This window comes from Felis catus, chromosome C1, assembly GCF_018350175.1.
Source record: "Felis catus isolate Fca126 chromosome C1, F.catus_Fca126_mat1.0, whole genome shotgun sequence".
Taxonomy (NCBI): Eukaryota; Metazoa; Chordata; class Mammalia; order Carnivora; family Felidae; genus Felis; species Felis catus.
Window position 1 is genome coordinate 162378891 of NC_058375.1, and position 24175 is coordinate 162403065.

The following is a 24175-nucleotide window of genomic DNA, read 5'->3' on the forward strand; positions in this document are numbered from 1 at the left end:
GGATGATGAGAACATTTAAAAATTTTCCTTTGCCAGAGTAGTGGATGATGAGAACAATTAAAAAACTCATACATGTGAGTCTTGCTTTATACAATAGGGTATGTTCCTGAAAACTTTATGTGAATTAAACCTAATTTCAAATCTACCTGAGAAGCTCTTAAACTAAAATGACTAATTTATTTCAGAATACTTATTCCCATTTTATCTATTTCAAGTAAATCAAATGTGTAACAATGTGATTTTTCCACAGTAGCATAAATTTCTAGCTTCAATAAATAATCTTCTTAGAAACTGATGACTTCTTAGAATAATTTTACAGAAATAGTTTTATATTTATAGATCTATGTACATATGTATCCATGTATACACAGATAGGTATACAGACATACAAAATTATATGTAAAAAATGAACATACTTCCTTTTGCATGCATAGTTGCTGATATAGTACCTGTAATTCTCACACAAAGTTCAAGAAAATAAGAAAATGTTGGATTTATTCTCCCCCTAATCAGGTACACAATGTATAGTATCGCCAAACTATTTTTAGTTGTTGTATACAAATTATGTGGGAAACAAACAAAAACAGAAAAGTGGGGATGAGGGGGCTGAGCCACAGAATAGTAAAAATTAATAAAACCTTTTTCTATTTAAAATTCATTTAGTGAAACTGACACACTGCCCTTGATGACACAATCGCCTAAAAGACAGCATATATTTTGTCTACCTATCTCAAATCAATTTCAACACCCAGATTAATTGATTCATATAATATTAGTCAAAGGGTAATGTTTAGTGACCACAAGCCCACCAAGGCATATGTAAATACGTGTTTATATGCACACATACGCATACCAGAAATTTGAATTTCTTAAATTTTTGCTAAATTTTCCAGTTGAATATGAACACGTAGTATAGTAAGCAATAAAATGGAATGATCCTTTACCAATAGTTTTAAGAAAGACAGAGATAATAGAACACAAAAATAAAACACAATTGGAAGCTATGTAGGTATACAAGATACCTAAATTTAGTTTGCTCTACTGATTTCACAACTGGATGGCATATACCACTTACAAAGCAGCAAAGGTGCAAAGATTGAAATTTAAACCCCTAATTAAGGAATGGTTTGACAGTTCTGATGTCCTGTACCTGCCTGACACCATAACTCAGTGGGCAATCTCAAATGAAAATACTGCATAAAGTACAATCTTAGTTGTAAGTTACAAGTGATCGTGTTTAAAAAATGAAATCCTCAAGTGTTCAAAAATCACTGGCACCCACCAAAACAACAACTTCTACATAGTTTTACATTCAAAGAACAGCAATTTGTAATAATAAAAAAGGTTTCTGTGGATTCCCCTTACAACATCTTGATTACTGTTATCTGATCATAACACAACTGTAACTAACCCGGCTGCCAAGTCAGCTTCTCTTCAAGGAGCTAGGTCTTAATCATAAATCAACAAAATGACTAATTCAACATTGTTTAAACCAGTGAGTAGATGCCTGGAGCCATTCCAATTTTTACATCTTTCAAAAGGTCAATATACCTACTCAAAAACACAATAGACTTATCTTTCAAAGTGCTTTCTTCTTTTCTAGGATTGAGAAACAATGTTACCATTTAAATTTAAAGTGAATAAAACATTCATTACGTCTGAAATGGTGACCCACTAAAATACAGTTTAAGTCTTCCTCTTACGGCCCAAATCACAAATCCTTCCTCCTCCTCTTTCCTGATCATTTAAAATAGTTTTCTAGATCTAAAGACCCATTAAAATATTTATTCCTGCACCAGTCTTCATTTGCTACAGTAACATTACACAATAACCTTAAGAAACAAAACTTTTTCTTTTGCTAAAGGAGCAACTGATGCAAATGGAGCTTAGATATAAACACTCCCCCCAAAACGGGATGCTAACACAAATTAAAAGGATTTAGTGGTTAAAATGTATCTTAACTATGTACATCTGCTTGCAGTGTTAGAAATGATGAAAACCCAGCGTTCATATCCTTCATAATAAAAATTTATTCTGTACTTTAATACAAAGGCTATGTTGCATAAACAGAGGATTTAAAGCTGTAGCAGAGTGGCTGAATGAAAGGAAAATGGCAATCTTTCTGGCTCCAGTAGATGCCATTCCCTATCACACAATGTTTCCCACTCATAAATACATGACAAATACTTCCTCAATCATTTTTTACGAGCAGGGATGCACAGGGGGTAGTCAATGGCTAGCTTGAGGGAAAATAGGAACAGCAGGCGGCAGAAACTGTACAGAAAATGGCTATGTGGTAAATTCTCTTCTGGAACATCACTCAGTTACCCAGTCTTTGATCTTTCAGCTACAATTACACTAACTTCCACAAGATCTGATCCCCCGCTCCCCACCAAACATACACACAACCCCAAACCAGATCATTAGTTATATATAAAATCTAAAATTTGGTTTTATAAATAGGATCACCCATACCTCTACATTTTTATAAATTAAAATTTGCTATTTAGACAAGAGTTTGCTTTCAATTGACTATAACCATATCATCATCACAACTGGTCTCACAAAAAACATGGGGTGTCTGGCGACAGCTAAATCACAGACTGGCGTCTCCCAAGCAGTCTGTCTACCATTAGGGTCTGGGAAATGGTATTTACTATACAATTAGAGCCAGGGAGTTCTACCTGTAATCATCCAAATACAGGTGTGAGAAGCCCCTTTGGGCAAGGAAACTGACTCATCCCTTTTCATGTAAACTTTGATGTCTGTATTGTTTCATGAAGCCTCAAGAAACCTTGCCATTCACACTACAATAAGATTTATTAACTGAGGTCAAGTAATAAATTTTAAAATTCCTTCCCAAAGGTAACAATTTTTAACACATTAATCATCAAATTTATAAGAATTTGGAACAAGACAGAACTGATTATTTTAAAGTTAATTATCTACTGGAGGGCAGTGACCAGGTAGAACTAAATTTTCATGTGAAGTTTATGCTTTCTAGAACACTACCAATAAAGAAGACAAATTCAGTTTCCTTTCTGGAACACAAAATGTCTTAAAGTAATATCAACAGGGCATTTTTAGTTGCAGTAATTTCACAGAATTTATTCTAATCATTTATTGGAGTTAACCATCTGACATTAATTATTGTTTTGGCTTCCAGTCTATGAATGTTTATTTTTCAGTTTAAAGCTTCTCACTCTTTGATATCATATGGAAATGAGAATTTTTAATGGAAAATTGAAACCATGTGCATCTAAGTACTTAATGAAGTACAGGGAAAAACCGACAATATATTTTAGGAGAACGCAGATATTCTGCTCTGGATAGTTTTGATTTGTTTGTATGACTTAATAGTACAAAGCACTGAGGGTCCAGTGAGGCGAGTCAAAGTGAGCGCAGTGCCGAATGTGTACATGCCCCATGTTACATGAATATAGGATGTTTTCAAGTTATTTGTGAATGAAGGAAACCCTGCACATTTGGGTTACACGTCCAAAATGGCAATCAACACATGAATGCATAGTTTTTACCTTTCTACACTTTAAGTATTTGAAACAGATACCTGATCTTCCTCTCTTCCCCCCGACGCCCGCCCGCTGCACACAGTTGTTTTCATTTAAAAAATTTTCTTAAAGCATTTAATCAGGATTTTAAAATTTACACCCAGCTACAATCTCAAGTGGATATTTTAAAGCCACATGTAATATCAACAGTTAGAAATTCCTAGTTTAAAAAATATTATTGTTCTATGTAAATTCTCATTTGGCAAAGGAAATAAACAATAATGTCTATTAAATTTAAACTTAATAAGTAAATACGCATGATTCAATATTGCCTAATTTAATTGTTGTTTTTTCGTAAGTTCTCTCAGTGTAGATCAATTAGGAGATTCATCTCAGAATGTAAATACCAAACAAAGCTTTCTCATCCATTTTAAGCTTTTTAATAATAAGGAGAAAAATATTAAAATCTAACATAGCAGTAAGTTCGTGTGTGTGTGTGTGTGTGTGTACAGATAGAGATATGATGTCTGAATATATCTAGGAGGAAAAACTTACCATTTGTTTTTCTTTCTAATGTAGTCTTTTTCAGAAAGATTAACCAAGTAGACCATTGGTTTTGAAGTCAGAAATAAGTGTTTATTCAACACTTCAATCTAAAGTGGGAGACAGAGAAAGAATCCTTTTAAAACGTTGAGCAAATATTGAGTAAGTCACTGAAAAACTTGAAAGTAAACTCTTTCTAAACAAGTAGCCATTTTCATTTTCATAATTCTTATTTGTAAAACACTGGCTGTTATGCAATATCAGAAGTAGGGAAAAAGAAAATAATAACAAGCCTGGGAATAAGCAATCATTGACAGAAATAAAGTTTAACTAGATATTAATAACAATAAAATATAAAATAATGACAACTCTAATTCATTCTCTAAGAAATCAAAGCCAAGGCAGTAAGAGGTGGCAAGATGTTTACAACTTACCTCTTTGTCATTCCAATCATGATAGAAGCGAACAGGTTTCTTTTGATCTATAACCCAGGATTTGACTTTGCACATTATATCCTATACAAGATTGAGAAGAAAGTAATTACAGGGCGGATACTAAACATTTAGTTACTAAATAGTAAAATTAAAAGTTTTCAAATCCTCAAAATAAAAAGTCAATTTTATATGACAGGGGAACTAAATCACACAGATCATTTGTTTTCAATACCTCATTAAAAATCCAAATACCAATGAAACATTGCTGTGGCATTAACATTTGAATATATAAAATGTGGAATACTAGCACGATTAGTTACAGTCTTAGAAATTTCAAGACAGTTCACATACACCAAAGATTATAAGAGTTAATAACATTTCAACATCACCTAGTGATGCCACTTGCAAGATAAACATGCTATTAGGAAATGGAGGGAGGGAGGAATACTAGGAAGAGACTGAATTATAATTTTTTCCTTAAAAAGGAAAACAAACAAAATAGACGAAATTGAGCCTATTATTGGTGATCTACCCTCCAAAATATTAAATCAACTGACCAAAACCCTTCTAATTCTGAATTAATTTTTTGCCAACACCTTCTTCCTGCCCACTTCTCCTGTCCCCGCTCCAACACCGCCCCCCCACCCAACCTGCCAAAGCCTCCATTACACAATGGCAAGAGCCCTGCACTGGTGACCTCCAACCAGCTGCATTCACTTTCAGAACATCTCTCTCTGCTGGAAATCTAAAGGCCTTTTAGTTAGCAAGCTAGTGTGCATTCAGAAGGAGTAACTGCAGGAAGAGCCCAATGTGCTTTGTTTCTCTAGCCTTTCTTCACAGAAAGATTAATCATCTGTGAAATGGAAACGGCAAACAGCAAGTGACACAAACTGAACCCTTCAAGTCTTTCCTCATCAGTTTTGTGGTTCTGAATCTAAAAGCTGCGTGTGGCAAGGTTCTTCTTACAGGCAGGTGTTAATAAAAGGCTCTTGGGTCCGAAAGGTCAAACTTAGCTCTTCCAGAAGAAGTGCATTTGAGAGTCATCTGGTTTTTTGTTGTTGTTGTTAAAGATAATTTATGGATATGTTTTAAATATGCATTTCTCAAAATTTTATTGTAACACACAATTATTAGTAATAGAGTTCTTGGGTTCTCATCGATGTATTTACCATAAATCAGTTATTTTTCTATAAATATCCACTTGTATAAATTACCTCAGTATTTAGTATACCTTCCTTCCAAATCTTGCTGTTACCAACAGGAAAAATAAGGAAAAAGCCCTATGTCCTTAGATCCTGATTTGAAACTCTCCAGGAAAAGGACTTCCCACAGATTTTAACAAGGAAGGGGCAAGCTGAAAACTTTTAATGAAATCTAACATGTTCTGCTTAAGAATAATCACTTTTACTCTTCTATAACTGAATTTCACTCATAAATGTTTAAAAGTGGCTAATGTAACACCATTTCCTACAAGGAGAAGATCAAAGTGCTATATTACAAATGCATTATGATTAAAAAAGCCCTGTGCAGCCTTGCTATTAACTGTTCTTTAAACCCTAAAAGGCTTCCCATAGATCTCACTTGGCACTGCATATACAACCTTTGACAAGTAATGTAGACCATTTTTATTCATTGCCTAAAATTGTAGGCAATTATGTGCGTCACACTGGCCACCTGCAAATTCTGAATGCCTGCTCCAGTTGTCAGTGCAAAAAACTAATGTCGGAGGGGATTAATCTAGGGGGAGAGAGTCCTCTTTAATGGCTCCAGCAGGTGAAATGGCCCAGCTGGTTACTATGATGAGTGGCCAGAACAGCTTATGTAGAGACATGCAACAAGATTATACAAAAGGAGGAAACAGTGGTACCATCTTATATTTGGTTCCATTAGTTTTTTCAATTAAAGAAAGAAAAGAGAATAGACAAAAGAAAGCCAGACCAAAAATAAGGAAGGAAATTAAATTTTAATCATATAAAAAGTATAACATACTTTTGTAACTGTAAACACTTTTATAAAACCAAAGGGCCTCAATAAATGCTCATCACTAGTGAAGGAATTTGAGTATTTCTTTTTCATCTTAAATTAACTACATAATCACTGCAGACATAGAAATGTTATCAAAAAATCTTTTGGCATTAATCTTCCCCCTCACATCAACACATTAAACTACAAATTAGAAACACTCAAATTTTAGTCAAAGAGAATTAACTCATAATTAAAGTTCTCAAACAGTATATTCATCAAAGCCACATTCAAAACTTTTTTTTTTTTGTTTTGACATGGGGCTCGATCTCATGACCATGAGATCATGACCTGAGCCAAAATCAAGAGTCGGATGCTTAACCAACTGAGCCACCCAGGCACCCCCACTTTCAAATCTTTCAAAAAATATATTATAGATTATAACCAAATGTTTGACAAGTTGAATTTTAAAATTTAAAATATTTTATTTTGTACTAGTACTCTCTATATTATCCCCATAGAAGATTTAACAGCCAAGAAAAGATACCTTAGATTATTAAAAGGTGCCAGTTTACTTAAGACAAATAAAAAAGGTCACTCAGATAAGATTATTTTACACAAATGACCATTATACGGTATAGGTGTAATGTACTGTTTTTCTTACATACAAATTAATTTTAATTTTAGCAAAAAACTAAAAGGTGTTTTATGTTCCTTATCTGAAAAAACTCTAATCAGATTAAAGAAAACATTTGGACTTATTTGTATATAATACTTAATGAACTAAATGTTTATGCTTTATATAAACACATATATTAATAATTATGATTAGAATAATAAAAGGTTCTAGTTAATTGACTATGGTTAACTGAGAAAATAATACACATTTAACCTACTTTTAACAATTTGGAATACAATCAAAACATAAAAACATCTTAATGCTTGAGGCATCAGAAGTTACGTTAGGATTTCATAATTTCTTTAGTAACATCATTATGTAGAAATTCAGATGTGGGAGGATAACTTTTGTTTTGATAACTTTAGCAAAGTCCTCACTTTCAAAAACCTATATACATAATGAAGGCTATGCAAAAATTCCTGGATATTTGAACTTTTTGGTTATATTGTAGTGATGTGAGTACACTAATTGGAGAGGTAAGAGCTTAATGCTTAAATGTGAAAATAAGCCCTAGACCTACCATTTACCAGCTCTGTGATCTATTATTTTATTAATAAATCATAGATGATGACACTATCTACTCCTGGGGGTTGTTGTGAAGATCAAGTGAGATAATGCATATAAGGTGTTTCAGTCCTTAGCACAGAGTTAAAATTTCAGTAAATGTGATCTGTTGCCATTGTTATTATGATTGTTGAAAGATTAAATACCAGTCATCATTAGTCCTTTTCTTCAAATTTCTTAAGTTTTACCAACAATAGTGTCTTTCTTAGTGAAATTTCAATTCAGGCTTCTAGTCTTAACATTCTACAAGAACTAGTTTTTACTAAACAATGATCTTTTAACTGCAAAGAAAATCCAAACTCACCTTGAATTCCTCACTCATCTGCTTTGACTCTTCTTTCTACTAGTCTCATATTTGACTTAAGAAATGCTCTATTTTTTTGATGTATTTTACAATTTTTGTTAACAGCAGTTGTAATGTATGTAGGCTCAGGAAGAACGTGTAACTTGTCTATATTCCCACAGCTCGTAAGTGGCAGAACTAAGATTCAAATTCAGGTCTAAGTGACTCAAAAATTCACGTGCTGTCCAATCACACTGCCTATTTATCTTCCTTATTGTCTTTCTAATTGCTCCTTATTTAGCTTAGTTATTCCCAAGGTTGTTATTCTAAGTCTTCATCTCGGTCCAAGGTCATCAAGTAAATTTAGTATTCCTACTATTTGGGTATAATACCTGATTATCAATCCATGTATCACAAAAATATTTTTCTTTGCACACAATAACATAATTGACTTTCCAAGACTACATACAACATTTCTCTGTTTTGGTATTCTTCAGTTTCCACAGCAAGAATTATTAATCTGTGACCCATAAGTAGATTTCAGCGTTTCCCTAACAGCCTGAAATTGTATGTAAAGTCCTATGTTTATGTGCCTTTGAGGGATGACAGCACATATCTTTCAAATGCTTTTACAAGGGATTCATGATCCACGGATCCAAAACCATGGTTATGACTGACTCTGGCAATACTCAAATGCCCCCAAAACATCCAATTAAAGAAATGTTTTAGGTCCATGGACTTCCAGACCTGAGGACCAGAGACACTAACTTAAAACTTGTTTCAGCCAGACTCTCACTCAAAATTCATCTACACTGAATAACAACATGCTGATAAAATTCCTAGCTACTATAATGTTTAACATAATTCTAGTTAAAATTATAACAGGGATGTTGGAGAATGTTACAGATTGAATATATCATTATTCTAAAAGAATGAACTGTTCGAGCGTAAAAAATATTTAGAGAGAAAAATATGTTACTTACCTTACTATGTAGTAAACCATAAAGCTACAGTAATTAGAATAGTGTGATACTAGCGCAAAAAGAGAGGTACAGATTAGGAACAACATAAAAACCCATTAACTGGAGGTTTGCTAATAAATTATGGGACATTAATAGAACAGTTTTTATCCATGAAGACAAGACCTATCTGCATGTACATTTGCATGGGAAAATGTCCAAAATGAATTCCTAAGTGATAAAAGCAGATTCACAACAATGAAATAAAGTTAAGAATATGGATTTTGTGGGGGCGCCTGGGTGGCTTAGTCGGTTAAGCATCCGACTTCAGCTCAGGTCACAATCTCACGGCCCATGGGTTCGAGCCCCACATCAGGCTCTGTGCTGACAGCTCAGAGCCTGGAGCCTGCTTCAGATTCTGTGTTTCCCTCTCTCTCTGCCCCTCCTCAGCTCGTACTCTAACTCCCTTTCAAAATAATAAATAAACATTAAAAAAGTAAAAAAATAAGGAGTATGGATTTTGTCATCAAAAAGATCTGGGCTTGAGTTCTGGCTCTGCCACTTTCTACCTGTGAAACTTTGGGACAGTTAGTTAACATCTCTAATTTTTGTTTTGGTAAAATTGATGTAACTCCAATTCAACATATGGTGATCACGAGGATTAAATGAGAAAATACACGCAAAGTTACTACCACAGCTCCAGGCACATAGTAAATACTCAAAAGGTATTTGGTGTTATCGTTTATGGCAGAATGCATCATGTGATTCCGCTTGTGGTTTTGAAACTATATAGAATATAAATATACCCAAATAATGAAACTAGGCAGATGCCATACCAAATTGTTAGCAACAGAAATTTCTACAAGATTGGATTCCAGAGAGACTTTCCCTTTGTGCCTTCTTTTTTAAAAGTACAATGCTGTTTTATTTCTTTCTAACCAAAAACACATCATCTTTATAGGAAAAAATATATATTTACAGTGTGAGGGGGAAGGGAGGACTTCTCCTATTCTCTGCTCACCATCTGTAACCCTAAAATTTGATGACTAAATAGATAAGACCTGGCAGTTTATCAAGGTGACTCACTCTTATTCTGTAATAATTATAGCTTCCAAGTCAGATGCTTGTCTCTAGCCAAATCCACTACCCCAGTACCTGATGCTGACACCCAGATGAGCTGATCTGTGCTGGTTAGGTGGCTTTAACTTAAAACACAGCCAACAATGCACTCACCAAAAGAAAGGGGACCAGGACTTCTGCTCAAAATAGTCTGGCTACGAGTCCACCAATATACCTTGTTCTTGCTCCAACACAGAGAGTACCTCCTTTTAAATATTCCAAATTGCGGAAAGACCAATCTATGTTTTCTCTAATGAAACAGACAGACCTCCATTGTACATTCTAACATGACATTTAGGATCTGCCTGAATCAGAATATTAAACATTTGTTGCTCTATTAGATGAATATTGCTGTTTATGGAGACCGGAGTACTGAACCTTGACTACCATCTTTCTACATACTTCAGGGACTAAAATTCCAGAAAGGAATCAACAAAGGACCAAACTGTAAGACAACTAACTGGCAGCAATGTTCTGCGTGGGTGTGGTTGTGTGTAAGAAGGATATCATCCAAAAATCAAAATAATAGGTTAATTCTAGCAATAATCTGGGTAGAATGTATGTTGGCAGTTGTGGGTTTTCCGTTGTGTGATTCACTGAAGTAAACAGTGAGAACTTAACATAGCAAAGCTCTTGGCTTCTTGGCCATAAAGTCAGTGGCAAACACCCAATTCATTCATGAGGTATAGATTTCAAGAGGATTTGAACATTACCAAAAAGAAGAAGGCAACAATCCTGTACGATTCCTGTAAATAAGTCTGAATGGATTTCATCATGTTCAGGGAAGGATGGGGGCAGGAGTGGAAGAAGTCCACAAATTTGATTAAAAAAAATTTTTTTTCAACGTTTTTTATTTTATTTTTGGGACAGAGAGAGACAGAGCATGAACGGGGGAGGGGCAGAGAGAGGGGGAGACACAGAATCGGAAACAGGCTCCAGGCTCCGAGCCATCAGCCCAGAGCCCGACGCGGGGCTCGAACTCACGGACCGCGAGATCATGACCTGGCTGAAGTCGGACGCTTAACCGACTGGCCACCCAGGCGCCCCCACAAATTTGATTTTAATAAAAAGGCTACTGAATGAAGAATGTTATAAAGGAAAAAGGAAATGATCATGCACATGCACACACACACACCCTCTTAGTGAATTATCTGGCATACTTGGCAGAATTCAAAAAGATATAGATATATGCAAAAAAGATTCTGTTTCTATGAAACAGAAGCATGAGGCCATAAAGACAGAACAGAGTAGTGTCAGAAAAAAATGGATGAAATGTCAAGAGAGTTGACAAACTAAGAAAAATTTGTAGAAACCAAACCAATGCAGAAAGTAGGAAATAGAAGTAGGAAAATAAAGATCCAAAATGAAAATTCAACTGATACAAGGCAGAAGGTAATCATTGGTTTGAATGTCAAACTTGAGAAGGTGTACACTGAGTATCAAATATACACAGTATAAACTATGTAAACGTATAGCTTGATGAAGTATCACAGAATGAACACATACTCTGATCAATATATAGAATATTATTAGTAATGCAGTCGCAATGTTCCACTCCTCTCCGGGGACAATCACAATCCTGGCTTCTCTGTGTAACAAAGTAGCCCGTTATTGAAATTTACAGAAATGGAATCATATAATATGTATTATTTTGCATCCAGCTTCTTTTGTTCAACATAGTGAGATTCATCCATGTTGTCAGATGTAGCAGTAGTATGTTTTTTCTTTGTCACGTAATAATCCCCTGTAGGAATATTCCACAGTATCTTTATACATTCCACGGTTGATGGGCACGTATTGTTTATACTTTAAAGCTATTATGAACAAAGCTGCCATAAGCATTCTTGTACATGGAGTTTGGTAAATCTGTGCATGCATTTCTCTTGAGTATATACCTAAGCCTGGAGGAGTTCTGTCATAGGTCATACATTCACCCAAATTTAGTATATGTTGCCAGTCAGTTTTTCTTTCCAATACTTGGTACTGTCAGTGTTCTTAATGTATGGGGCAGTCTGAACTTGCATTTCCCTAATCATTAATGGTGGATTTCTTCCTTCATGAAGTACGTGTTCAAATCTTTTGTCCATTTTTCTGTTGGGCTGTCTTTTCCTTATTTATCTGTAGTTCTCTGCATATTCTATAGACAAATTCTTTGTTAGATGCTGCAAATATCTTCTTCCACTCTGTAGCTTATCTCTCCTTTCTCTTGTTTAACAGAAGTCTTAATTTTATTTATTTATTTATTTATTTATTTATTTATTGAGAAAGAACGTGCGTGTGTTGGGGAGAGGGTCAAAGGCAGGGAGAGAGACTCTTAAGCAGCCTCCACAATCAGCACAGAGCCTGACACAGGGCTCGATATCACAACTCCAAGATCATGACCTGAATCAAAATCAAGAGTCATATGCTTAACCGACTGAGCCACACAGCACACCAACAGAAGTTTTAATTTTAATGTCCAATTTTAAAATCTTTTCCTTTATGATTACTGATTTTTGTGTCTTGTTTAAAAAATATTTGTCTGTTACAAGGTCATGAAAATATCTTATGCTGTATAATAGATGCTTTATTCCATATGAGTTTCACTTTTTATGCTATGTAAACTTTTTTTTTTTTTTTTTTGCATAGGGTGAGGTGGCTGAGGATTTATTTCCTCTCCCACGAGGATATACAACTGACCCAACGCCATTTCTTGAGAAAAGCATTCCTTTTTGTTACTCTGCAGTACCATCTTCACCACAAATCAAATTGTATTTGTGGCTGTACAGCCACTGTTCCGTGGTCAATTTGTCTGTCCTTGACTTTCTTAATCACTGCAGATTCAGAATAGTCTTGATATAAGATTCATGTGTACCATATCCTCTCTGTTTTTCTTTGAGACCATCTTGACTATTTTGGGACCTTTGCATTTCTAGGTGAGATGCATATCTTGTAAGCAGCATAGAGGTAGGCTTTTAAAATCCAATCTGACATTTCTTTGTCCTATTTAATTTTTAAAAAATTTTGTCGAGGTGAAATTCACATAAATTCACATAAATAAAAAATCAATTATTTTAAAGTAATTTTGTACTAAAAACTTGGTATATTCACAATGTTACAGAACTATCACCTCTATCTACTTCCAAAACATTTCTATCACACTAAAATAAAATCCCATATTCACTGAACAGTTTCTTTTCCACAGTCTCCCCAGTCTCTTAGCCCCTGGTAACCACCAATCTGCAGCTCTGACTCTATGAATTTACTCATTCTGGAGATTTTGCACAAATGGAATCATACAATATGTGACCATTATGTCTAGATTCTTTCATTTAGCGTAAGGTTTCCAAGGTTGATCCACAGCTAGTATCAGTCATCATTTACTTTTTGGGTTTTTTTCCCTTTTTTCCTAAAATTCCAATATAGTTAAAACGTAGTGGTATATTAGTTTCAGGCGCACAAAACAGTGTTCCAACAATTCCATACACCACCCAGTGCTCATCGTGACAAATGTACTCCTTAATCCCCATCACCTATTTCACCCAACTCTCCCCACCCACCTCCCCTCTGGTAACCATGTTTGTTCTCTATTGTTAAGAGTTTGTTTCTTGGGGCACTTGGGTGGCTCAGTCTGTTAAGTGTCTGACTTCAGCTCAGGTCATGATCTTGCAGTTTGTGAGTTTGAGGCCTGGAGCCTACTTTGGATTCTGTGTCTCCCTCTCTCTTTGCCCCTCCCCTGCTTGTGCTCTCTGTCAAAAATAAATAAACAATATATATTTTTTAAAAAAGAGTCTGCTTCATGGCTTGTCTCTCTCTGGTACTCATTTACTTCTTTTTTTTTTTTTAATTTTTTTTTTATTTTTAAGTAATCTCTACACTCAATATGGGGCTCAAACTCACAGCCTTGAGATAAAGAGTTGCATGCCACACCAACTGAGCCAGCCAGGTGCCCCAATACTCATTTACTTTTGAAGGCTTAATAATACTCCACTGTATGTATATACCACAATTTGTTTAAACACTCATCCCCTAAACACTCATATCTGATGGACATTTGGGCTGTTTTCCACATTCTGGCTACTGTGCATAGCACGGCTATGTATATGCACGTACACATATTTCTTAACTACTCAGTCATATGGTAATTCTATGTTTACCTAAGTTTAACTCTTTGAGGAACCACCAAATTGTCTTTTAATTGGAGTATTACTCTACTCTTTTACTCTATTATTGCCTCTTCCCACTGATTGTGTTATTATTGTCATGTATTTTAACTGTATCTATATATTAAAATCATAAGACATTTTCTTTTCATTTTGAAATAATTTTAAACTTAAAGCTACAAGAATAGAGAAATGTCTATACATCCAAATTCATTAATGTATTATCTTGCCACACTTGTTTTATCCTTTCACTGCCTGTATATATGTATATGTGTACATATACAAGAAAACATAGGCATATCGTTGTATCTACATATTACATATTGCCAGAATTCAGTGATGGACTAGATATGTGAAATGATGTAAAGAGACTGTGTCAGAGATGACCAGGTTTCTGGTTTGCATAATCTAACAGTAGTACATTTCACTGAAATCAAAAACACTGGAGAGTCAGATTTGAGGGAGGGTACCCTTGAGTTCAATTTCAGGTGTGCTAACTCTGAGATATCTTTGAGATATCCATAAGATGTTAAGTCAGGAATTAAATACACTAGTCTGCAGCTCAGAGGAAGATAAGGGCTATAGACAGAAATCTGGAAGTCATCTGTACTTAAATAGTAATTGTAGCAAAGGATATGGATGATATCACATAAGAAGAAAATTGAGAGAGGAGAGCCTTAGATTCAATTTTAAGTAATGCCAATATTTAGTAGCAAAGATAGAAGAGGATGAGCCTGCAAAAGAAACAAGTTGCTGGAGAAGGAGGGAAAGCAGGAGAATGCGGTCACGGAATCCAATGGAGTAGTTCAAGTGTACCCAATAGTGTCCACTGCTACTGACAAATCACAATGACTGAAAACGTCTACTGGATTTAAAACTACAAAAGTCACCAATGACCCTGGTGAAAGCTGTTTGAGTCTGATGAGCAGATAATCCAGATAGATTAGACTGAGTTATCATGAGGTAGAAAAAACAAACTCTTTCAAGAAGTTTTTAAGAAGGAGAGTCATGAGGGGCAGCTGGGTGGCTCAGTCGGTAAAGCAACCAACTCTTGGTTTCAGCTCAGGTCATGATTTTACGGTTTCATGAGTTCGAGGCCCGTATTGGGCTCTGCGCTAACAGCGGAGCCTGCTTGGGATTCTCTCTCTCTGGCCCTCCCCTACTCATGCTATCTCTGTACCTCACAAAATAAATAAATAAACTTTAAAAAAAAAAAAAAGGAGAGTAGTAAAAATATGGTAAATGAAGGATAAGGAGTTTGGTACTAAGGAAGAAATTTTTTTTCCCCCCTTGAGATCAAAAAGGGCATCTTTATATAGAAAACAATCTAGCTTGAGAGGGACAAGTTGTATATACAAGAAAGAAGGGATTACTGGTGATCAAAACACAACTTTGTGAATACACTAAATGCCACCTGAATAGTAAGGGTAAACTTTATGATATGTGAATTTATCTCAATAAAGTAATTTAGGGGTGCCTGGGTGGCTCAATCCATTAAGTGGCTGACTCTTGATCTCAGTTTAGGTCTTGATCTCACGGTTCTTGAGTTCAAGCCCCATGTTTAGGTTCCATGCTGGGTGTGAAGCCTACTTAAAAAAAAATAATATAAAATAATTTAAAGGCAATGAAGAGGGGAATAAAGAAAGGATGACTAATAGTGTAAGGTTTCTGAAAAGTTGGGACATGATAAGATTCAAAGAACTGGAATAACCACCCACTGATAACAGGAGTGAATAAGCAGGCTTTTTAGATTTGGCTTGTGGGAACCTGAGTGAATTTCTGTCTGGTAGTTTTTATTTTGATCTCTGAAGTAGGAGGCAGGGTCATCTACTGAGGGTAGGGATGGGTGCAACACAAAGTGGGCATAAATAAGACGTTTGAGGAGAAAAGGGAAGCAGTTGCAGCAGAGAGCAGGAAAGCAAATAAGAAGGCTAGATATAGGTGAGGGCTCATTTGAGGCTGCTAATAATGAGTTAATGGGGATACTAACACGTCCTACTTAAACTTTTCTCCATCTAGGTTTTGTTGGCTGCAGGCAAGGAGAAAGTGGACAGGAAAGTATGTCTATAGCATATGTACCATAACATCAGTTCATTTAGGAATTCATTCCCTAAATGTATTAGGTATATATAAAATTGATGATTCTAAAGTAGTCTGGCCTCAATGAGTCTAATCCTCCTTGCCCAACTACAACATATTCTTTTGCGTTACCCTGGAAGTCTTAAAACAGCTTTGCACTTCCTAACTGCTATCCTCAAACGCATAACAATGAGCACTGAGGACCTATAATGTGCCAAGTCTCCTACCATTTTACATAGTATCCCAAACACACTAATCAACATGGGTTTACTCTCAGGCCACAGGTTCTGCTGAGGAAACGGTTCTTACTCAAAAACAGTCTCCTGGCCTGAACTGGTGGGTCCTTGACCTATGAAGGGGTCTCATGCAAAAAAAGACTGCCAAAATGGGAATAAACTGAGGCAATTAGATGCTTGCTCTCAGGAAATACTGAGATAAGAGAACTGGAGACTTAAGCTGAAAGGACACACTGAGCCAACATAAGACAGAGTAAATTACATGATGTGATAAACAGGCTAATTAGAAGTAAGCAGAAATTGGGGCGCCTGGGTGGCTCAGTCGGTTAGGCATCTGACTTCGGCTCAGGTCATGATCTCATGGTTCGTGAGTTCAACCCCTGCATGGGGCTCTGTGCTGACAGCTCAGAGCCTGGAGCCTGCTTCAGATTCTGTGTCTCCCTCTCTCTCTGCCCCTCCCCTGCTCACACTCTGTCTCTCAGTCTCTCTCTCTCTCTCTCTCTCTCTCTCTCTGTCTCTCAAAAATAAATAAACATTAAAAAAAAATTTTTTTAAAGAACTAGAAATTACGAAGAAGCAGAAATCAGGAATAAAAGCAATATACAAAACAGCAGATGAACTGTAGTGGCAGCAGAAAAAAAGTAGAATTCTAGTGAAGCAGAAATGAAGGCCATCTGAGTTATGTGAATGGCAGAGCACCACACAGAGAAGGTGCACATACTTTCAGATTCCTGGGTGATGCCCTGGGCTGATTTACAATTCTACTCCAACAGGTCTGGTTATACACCACACTTCCTGATCCTCAACATTTTTGGATTTCCATTTCCTTTATTGTCTTGTATTTTAAAAATAAAAATCCATTTCTTGAAATAGCCTAAGTTGAATGCCTGGTCCTTATGACTAAATATTAAAAAATACAATAAAACTTCTGAGATTAAATCACTCAGGGGTTCCTGGGTGGCTCAGCTGGTTAAGCATCCAACTCTCAATTTTGTCTCAAGTCATAATCTCAGTTTGTGGGATTGAGCCCCGCACTGGGCTCCACACTGAGTGGAACCTGTGTAAGATTCTCTCTCCCTCTGGGGCACCCAGGTGTCTCAGTTGGTTAAGCGGCCAATTCTTCATTTCTGTTCAGGTCATGATCTCAGGGTTCATGAATCTGAGCCCTGTGTCGGGGCTCTGTGCTGACAGCATGGAGCCTGCCTGGGATTCTCTCTCTGCCCCTAACCTGCTCCCACTCCCTCTCTCTCTCTCTCTCTCAAAAATAAATAAAAATAAACATACACCTGCGTGACTCAGTCAGCTGAACATCCTACTTCAGCTCATGGGCATTCTACGCCAGTCATGATCTCATGGTCTGTGAGTTCAAGCCCCGCTTCGGGCTCACTGCTGTCAGTGCAGAGCCCACTTTAGATCCCTTGTGCCCCCCACCCACCGCTCCTCCCCCTGCTCCTCTCTCTCTCTCAAAAATGAATAAAAACATTAAAAAAATTTTTTTTGATCACTCAGAAGATTTTCATCTTTAGCATATTTTACCTGTATGTTCACATACTACCAAATAAGTCAAAAAATTTTTCCTAAAACCTTAAAAGAAAAACAATGATTTGCTTAAAATAAGGACTATAAACTGAGAAAGTAAAATATCTTACACTGTTAAGATAATCATTAAATTAATCCTGGTCAATTACATTTATATTCTCATTCTTCCCATCTCAGTTCAAGAAAAAGGAGACACTTTGCCTCAATCCTTCCCATTGATAAAAGCATCATTGTCAAAAAATACCTCCTTTATGCTTAGAATACTTACTATGATAATCACTTCTCCTAAACCCATCAAGTAGTCCTATCTCCCATAGTTTGACTCTCAGGATGGTATTGCCACATTAATTTAAGCAACTTGTCATTCTAATTTTGAGAATTTTATAACCTCTTTCCTAGTTTTGGGGTATGTGTATTATGTAGACTCAAATAATGTACTACAATAATTTTTTTTTAATGTTTTATTTTTGAGAGAGAGCATACGTGCATGTGTGCGGGGAAGGGGCAGAGAGGAAGGGAGACAGAGGATGCAAAGCAGGCTCCACGCTGATAGCAGAGAGCCCGATGCGGGTCTCAAACCCATGAACCATGAGATCATGACCTGAGCCGAAGTCAGAAGCTTAACTGACTGAGCCACCCAGGCATCCCTGAACTACAATAATTTCTAATCACATTCCTGGTTTGTGCATTTGTAAATGGGCTGCTATATTTAATAAATACTTTTTTTAACTCTGGGTTCATTTCCATACATTTATTTTATAAAAACAATAAAATTAAAATAGAAAAATATTTTAGGGGGGAAGCATTCATAACTCTCTCTAATCCACTATTATCACTTAGTATCTCCTTCTGGATTATTTTCAATGGAGATTTCTTCAGTTACAACCACAATATACTTGTACAATAATGTTCATAGCAGTATTATTCACAATAGCCAAAATGTAGAAACAATCCAAATGTCCACAGAATGTGGTACATACATATAATACTATTCAGCCTTAAAAAGCAATGAAATTCTGATCCATCCTGTAACATGGATGAACCTTGAAGACACTATGCTGAATGAAATAAGCCAGGCACAAAAGGACAAAAATTGTAAATCTACTTATATGAGGAACCTAGAACAGGCAAATTCATAGAGAAATAAAGTAGAGGAGAGGTTTCCAGGGGCTGGGAGGGGGGAGGAAAAGATGGGAAGTTATTATTTAAAGGACACAGAGTTTCGGTTTTGGATGGTGAAAGAATTCTGAAAACAGACAGTGGTAACAGGCATATAACACTGTGAATGAACTTAATGCCACTAAATTGTACACTTAAAATGGTAAATTTTACGTTATGTACAGTGCATCACAATCAAAACATTTTTATAAGAAGTAGGACACTTCTCTTTAGGCCATGTCTGAAAGGATGACTAAGAAACAGGGATGGAGAGGCAGCAAAAGGAGGAGAGTTCTAGTAAACAAGCTCATGTGAAACCAAAATGTTTAGTTCACTATCAGGCAAGTTGAGAAAATTTAAGTCAGGAAAGGCTGAATCGCAAAGAAATCTGTGAGACATGGACTTTATGTTGGCAGTATCTTTATGGGAAGATGGTGAGGTATTTTAATCAAGGGAATAACAGATCTGCACTTTATGTTTGCGGAAAACAAGGGACAAGAGGGCAAAGGAGTCGGGTAAGCTGCAAAAGTAAATGAAGCATAATGATGCCCAAAACTAAATAAGTCATGAAAATAAGAAGGAAGGAAGGGAGAGGTATAGGGAATATTCGGGAGATAAAATCAACAGAATGGAATGTAATGGTACAGAAGAAAGAGGAGTCAAAGATGTTGGTTTTCAGTTCAAACAATTTGATGTCATTAACTGAGGTAGAGACTATGAAAACACAGAGAATATAGGGAGAAAGATAAATGAATGCAGTTCCGCCTCACCCTGTACTTGCAGCATTTTATTCTTTTAGAAAACAATCTAAGTCATATAAGAATAGTTCTGGAAGGGTACATAAACTTTCAAGAGGAGAAATGTGTAAATGAGAAGACAGAAATGGGAGGATTATACCCTTTTGAATTTCTTTGTTTTAGTCAAAAATATGCCTATTACATATGTAAACAATGTTAATAATTTTAAGTTATGTAAAAATCAACTTTAAAAAGTGCCCTAAGGGGGCACCTGGGTGGCTCAGTCGGTTAAGCCTCCGACTTCAGCTCAGGTCACGATCTCACGGTCCGTGAGTTCGAGCCCCGCGTCGGGCTCTGGCCTGATGGCTCAGAGCCTGGAGCCTACTTCCAGTTCTGTGTCTCCCTCTCTCTCTGCCCCTCCCCCGTTCATGCTCTGTCTCTCTCTGTCTCAAAACTAAAAAAAAAAATAAAAAATAAAAAAAATAAAATAAAAAGTGCCCTAAGAATAATGAGAAGAAATCTGCTCATAGCTATATGTTTTGGGGGACATTAATTATTTAACTCAGAGATACTGACAGAAAAAAAAGACTCAGTTACAATTTCTGGTTGTTTTCTTTGGTTGTCTAATTAATTGCTGGTTCTATGAATATTTTTTAATGTGATAATTCCCAAATAATTCATCAATACAAAATAAATCGTTCCTTAAAAGCTTCTACTTACATTTTCCAAAATTTGTCTTTCCAAATGAAATGTATACACACTTAGAATCGATTTAAAAATCAGCCTTGATCTTGATGCCCTGGTGTTAATGTTAAATCATAAACCGTCCCAAAAAGATACGCTGAAATCCTAACCCATGGTATTCCGTGTGATGTTATTTGAGAATTAGGATGAGGCCATATTGGAACAGGGTGGCCCCTCAGCCCAATTATGACTGGTTTTCTTATAAGAAGAGGGAAATTTGGGGGCACCTGGGTGGCTGAGTCGGTTGAGCATGTGGCTTAAACTCAGGTCCGTGAATCTGAGTCCCACATCCAGCTTGCTGCTGTCAGTGCAGAGCCTGCTTTGGATCCTCTGTCCCCCTCTCCTTGCCCCTCCCCTGCTTGCACTCTCTCAAAAATAAATAAACATTAAAAAAAAGAAAAAGAGGAAAATCTGGATAGAAATGCAGAGGGAAGATGGCTTATATGAAATGGAAGCAGAGACTGGAGCTATATAGCCACAAACCAGGGAATGGCTGGGGCTACCACAAACTGAAAAGCCAAGAAAGGATTCTCTTCTAGAGGGCTCAAAGGATGCATGGCCCTGCCAACACCTTGATGTCAGACTACTAGTCTCCAGACTGTGAAAGAATACATTTCTATCATTTGAATCCAGTTTATAGTATTTGTTATGGCAGCCCTAGGAAACTAATACACTTGGCTAATTAATACCAATAGGAAATGTTCATCACACACTTGCCTTCATTAGTGCCCCAGTTTTACCACAGACAGCAAGATACACTATACAAGGTGTTTTTATGTCAGAATATATCAACTTTACACTTAGGAGAGATTCTGTTTTAGCATTAAAAAGTTGGCTCATGTTTTATGCTAGAGTGTATCTAAGTTTATTTACATAAAAATATTAATGATACCCAAATCAAGAAAATAGAAATTTAATAAGAAGAGAGGCTTGAAATGTTGCATTTTTGGAAGATTGCCTAGAAAACAGACATCATAGAATGAATATTAAGGAATAATCATATACCTAGTAAACAAAATGATCTATCTAATTTTCTTATAACTTTCAAGTAGTTATCTCTCTTATAGCCTAGGGTCTATGTCCAGTTAAAGTCCCACCAATAACATTTTATACCTTTAGACCATTTGTTAGAGAATATAAGGAAAAAAATTTTTAAGAACTCTCCTTTAAGAACCAGTTAACATAATCACATCGGTACTCTCTTGTGAAAACTAGAGATAAATCAGAAGCAAGGAAAAATACAAAATACCACCAAATTAAATTTGTGATCCTAAAAAACATTCCAAATTAAATAGAATGGTTAGGACAAAAAATCTAAATGCACATTGGGTGAAGGGATGTATAGCAGAGACTGTTGTTTCCTGTCCATAACCCGTTTGCTCTCAAAGGTCAAGTAAATGCTGATGGCTTCTTATACTGTAAGCATCTGTAACGTTGCCTAGGCACTGTGCTCAGAGCACACAGACATCAGGTGCCAGGGACTTAACACTCCTAGGAGGAACTCACAGCCAATGACTAATGGAAATCAGTTGATAATCACCCCAGCTTCCTCATCCTTTCAATAGAAAAACAAGGCCTTTTTTTTTCTTTCTTTCTTTCCTTCTTTTTTTTTAGAGAGCATGAGAAAGGAAGAGGGAGAGAGAATTTTTTCTTAAGTTTATTTATTTATTTTTGAGAAAGACAGCATGAGTAGGGGAGGGGCAGAGATACAGGGAGAGAGAGAATGCTAAGCAGGCTCTGCACTTCTAGCGCAGAGCCTGATGTGGAGCTTGAAGTCACGAAACCATGAGATCATGGCCTGAGCCAAAACCAAGAGTCGACTGAGCCACCCAGGCACCTCAAGATGCTTTCTTTTAAGTTTATTTACTTAGTTTGAAGGAGAGAGCAAGTGGGGAAGGGGCAGAGAGAGAGAGGGAGAGAGAGAATCCCAAGCAGTCTCCGCACCACCAGTGCAGAGTCCGACGTGGGGCTCGAACTCACAAACAGCGAGATCATGACCCGAGCTGAAGCCGGATGCTTAACTGACTGTGTCACCCACGTGCCCCTAACAGACAATTTCTACAACCACTAGGAGAGCTTGTTAAAACATATTCCCAGAGATTCGGATTTAGAAAATCTGTAGCTTTAGTTTCCATTTCTAACAAGCTCCCAGGTGATGGTGATATTGCTAGTCTGAGGACCACACTTTAATTGTCCTTGATCTAGACTGAAGACTGGGACAGCAGGGGACAAGGAAAGTACAGAAATGATTTGGGGAACACACAGAAGACCAGATTCTGTGTATCAACCCCTCATTTTATCTTAGCCTTCTCACCTTCACCACTCAAGAGGGTTGGGATCCCACTGTCGCTTTTGGCCACTTTTACCTGGGGGTCATCTGCCAATCCTCAGGAAAGGGTTAAGATGCCACAGCTCTTTGATTTATGACAGAGGAGGCACTTCATTGGAGTAGGGAAACACAGTCTTTAAAAAAAAAATGGTGCTGGAGTAACAGGTTTTCCATATGGGGGGAAAAAAGTCAAATTGATGCCTGCCTTCTACTATTCACACACACAAAAAATTCCAGGTAGGCTAAAGACCTAACTGCAGACGGTAAAATAATAAGGCTTTTAGAAGATACAAGATCATCTTGATAACCTTAGAGTAGGAAAGATTTAAAAAAGACACAAAAGGCACTGTACTTAACACTGAGTCCTGTTCCTCAAAAGACACCATTATCTCAGAGTCGGAGAAGATATTTGCAATCCATTTAAAACAAATGATCAGTATCCAGAATATGTAAGTAACTTTAACAAAGTAATGAGAACAAGACAGTGATCCAACAGAAAATGGGCAAAATTAGAACTAGCACTTAAAAAGTGGAAATCTAAGAGGAACAAAGAGGAAATCTAAGAGTCAACAAATATTTTAAAAAAAAGAAAGGTCTCCAATCTTAAATAGAGAACTACAAATCAGAACCCTAACCAAATGCCATCATACCACAGTTTGCAAAATGAAACAAAATCTGACAATACCAAATGTTGGCAAGAGGATAAACTCTCATGCACTAGGAAGCAGTGTTATCTAGTAAAGCTGAAGATACACGTACACTCCTACTTCTAGATGAATGCCTTACACTGCCCTTATGTGCACCGGGATGTAAAACAGCTGCATTGTTCATAATTATCAAAAACTTGGCGGGGGGGGGGGGGTTCAAATGCCCAGTGACAGTAAAATGGATTTTTAAATTACGATACATTTTTTCAGTAAAATAGTTTACAGTAAGGAAAACAAATGAATTAAAGATAAATGCTACATGAATGGGTGCACAAAATAATGTTGAGTGAAAAATGCTCATATAAATACATATAAAATGACACTACATCAAGTTTTAAATCAGGAAAGACTAATTCATATTGTTTTAGGTGGCACATACACTGGTATAAAAAAGCAAGGATATTATTATGAATTTCAGAATTGTGGTTAGCTGTGGGAAGATGAAGAGGGTT

The 24175-nt window shown here is 36.4% G+C and overlaps 1 protein-coding gene across 1 annotated transcript in view; it reads right to left on the bottom strand.

Annotated features, from left to right (window-relative positions):
- The window catches only part of OLA1 (Obg like ATPase 1), a 172928-nt gene that overhangs the window by 40771 nt on the left and 107982 nt on the right, over positions 1-24175 (bottom strand). The window contains exons 6-7 of the mRNA XM_023259469.2: positions 4487-4567; positions 4065-4162 (exon numbers count right to left, since the gene is read on the bottom strand). Coding sequence (XP_023115237.1) covers positions 4065-4162; positions 4487-4567 — 179 coding nt within the window. The remainder of the gene's footprint in view (positions 1-4064; positions 4163-4486; positions 4568-24175) is intronic.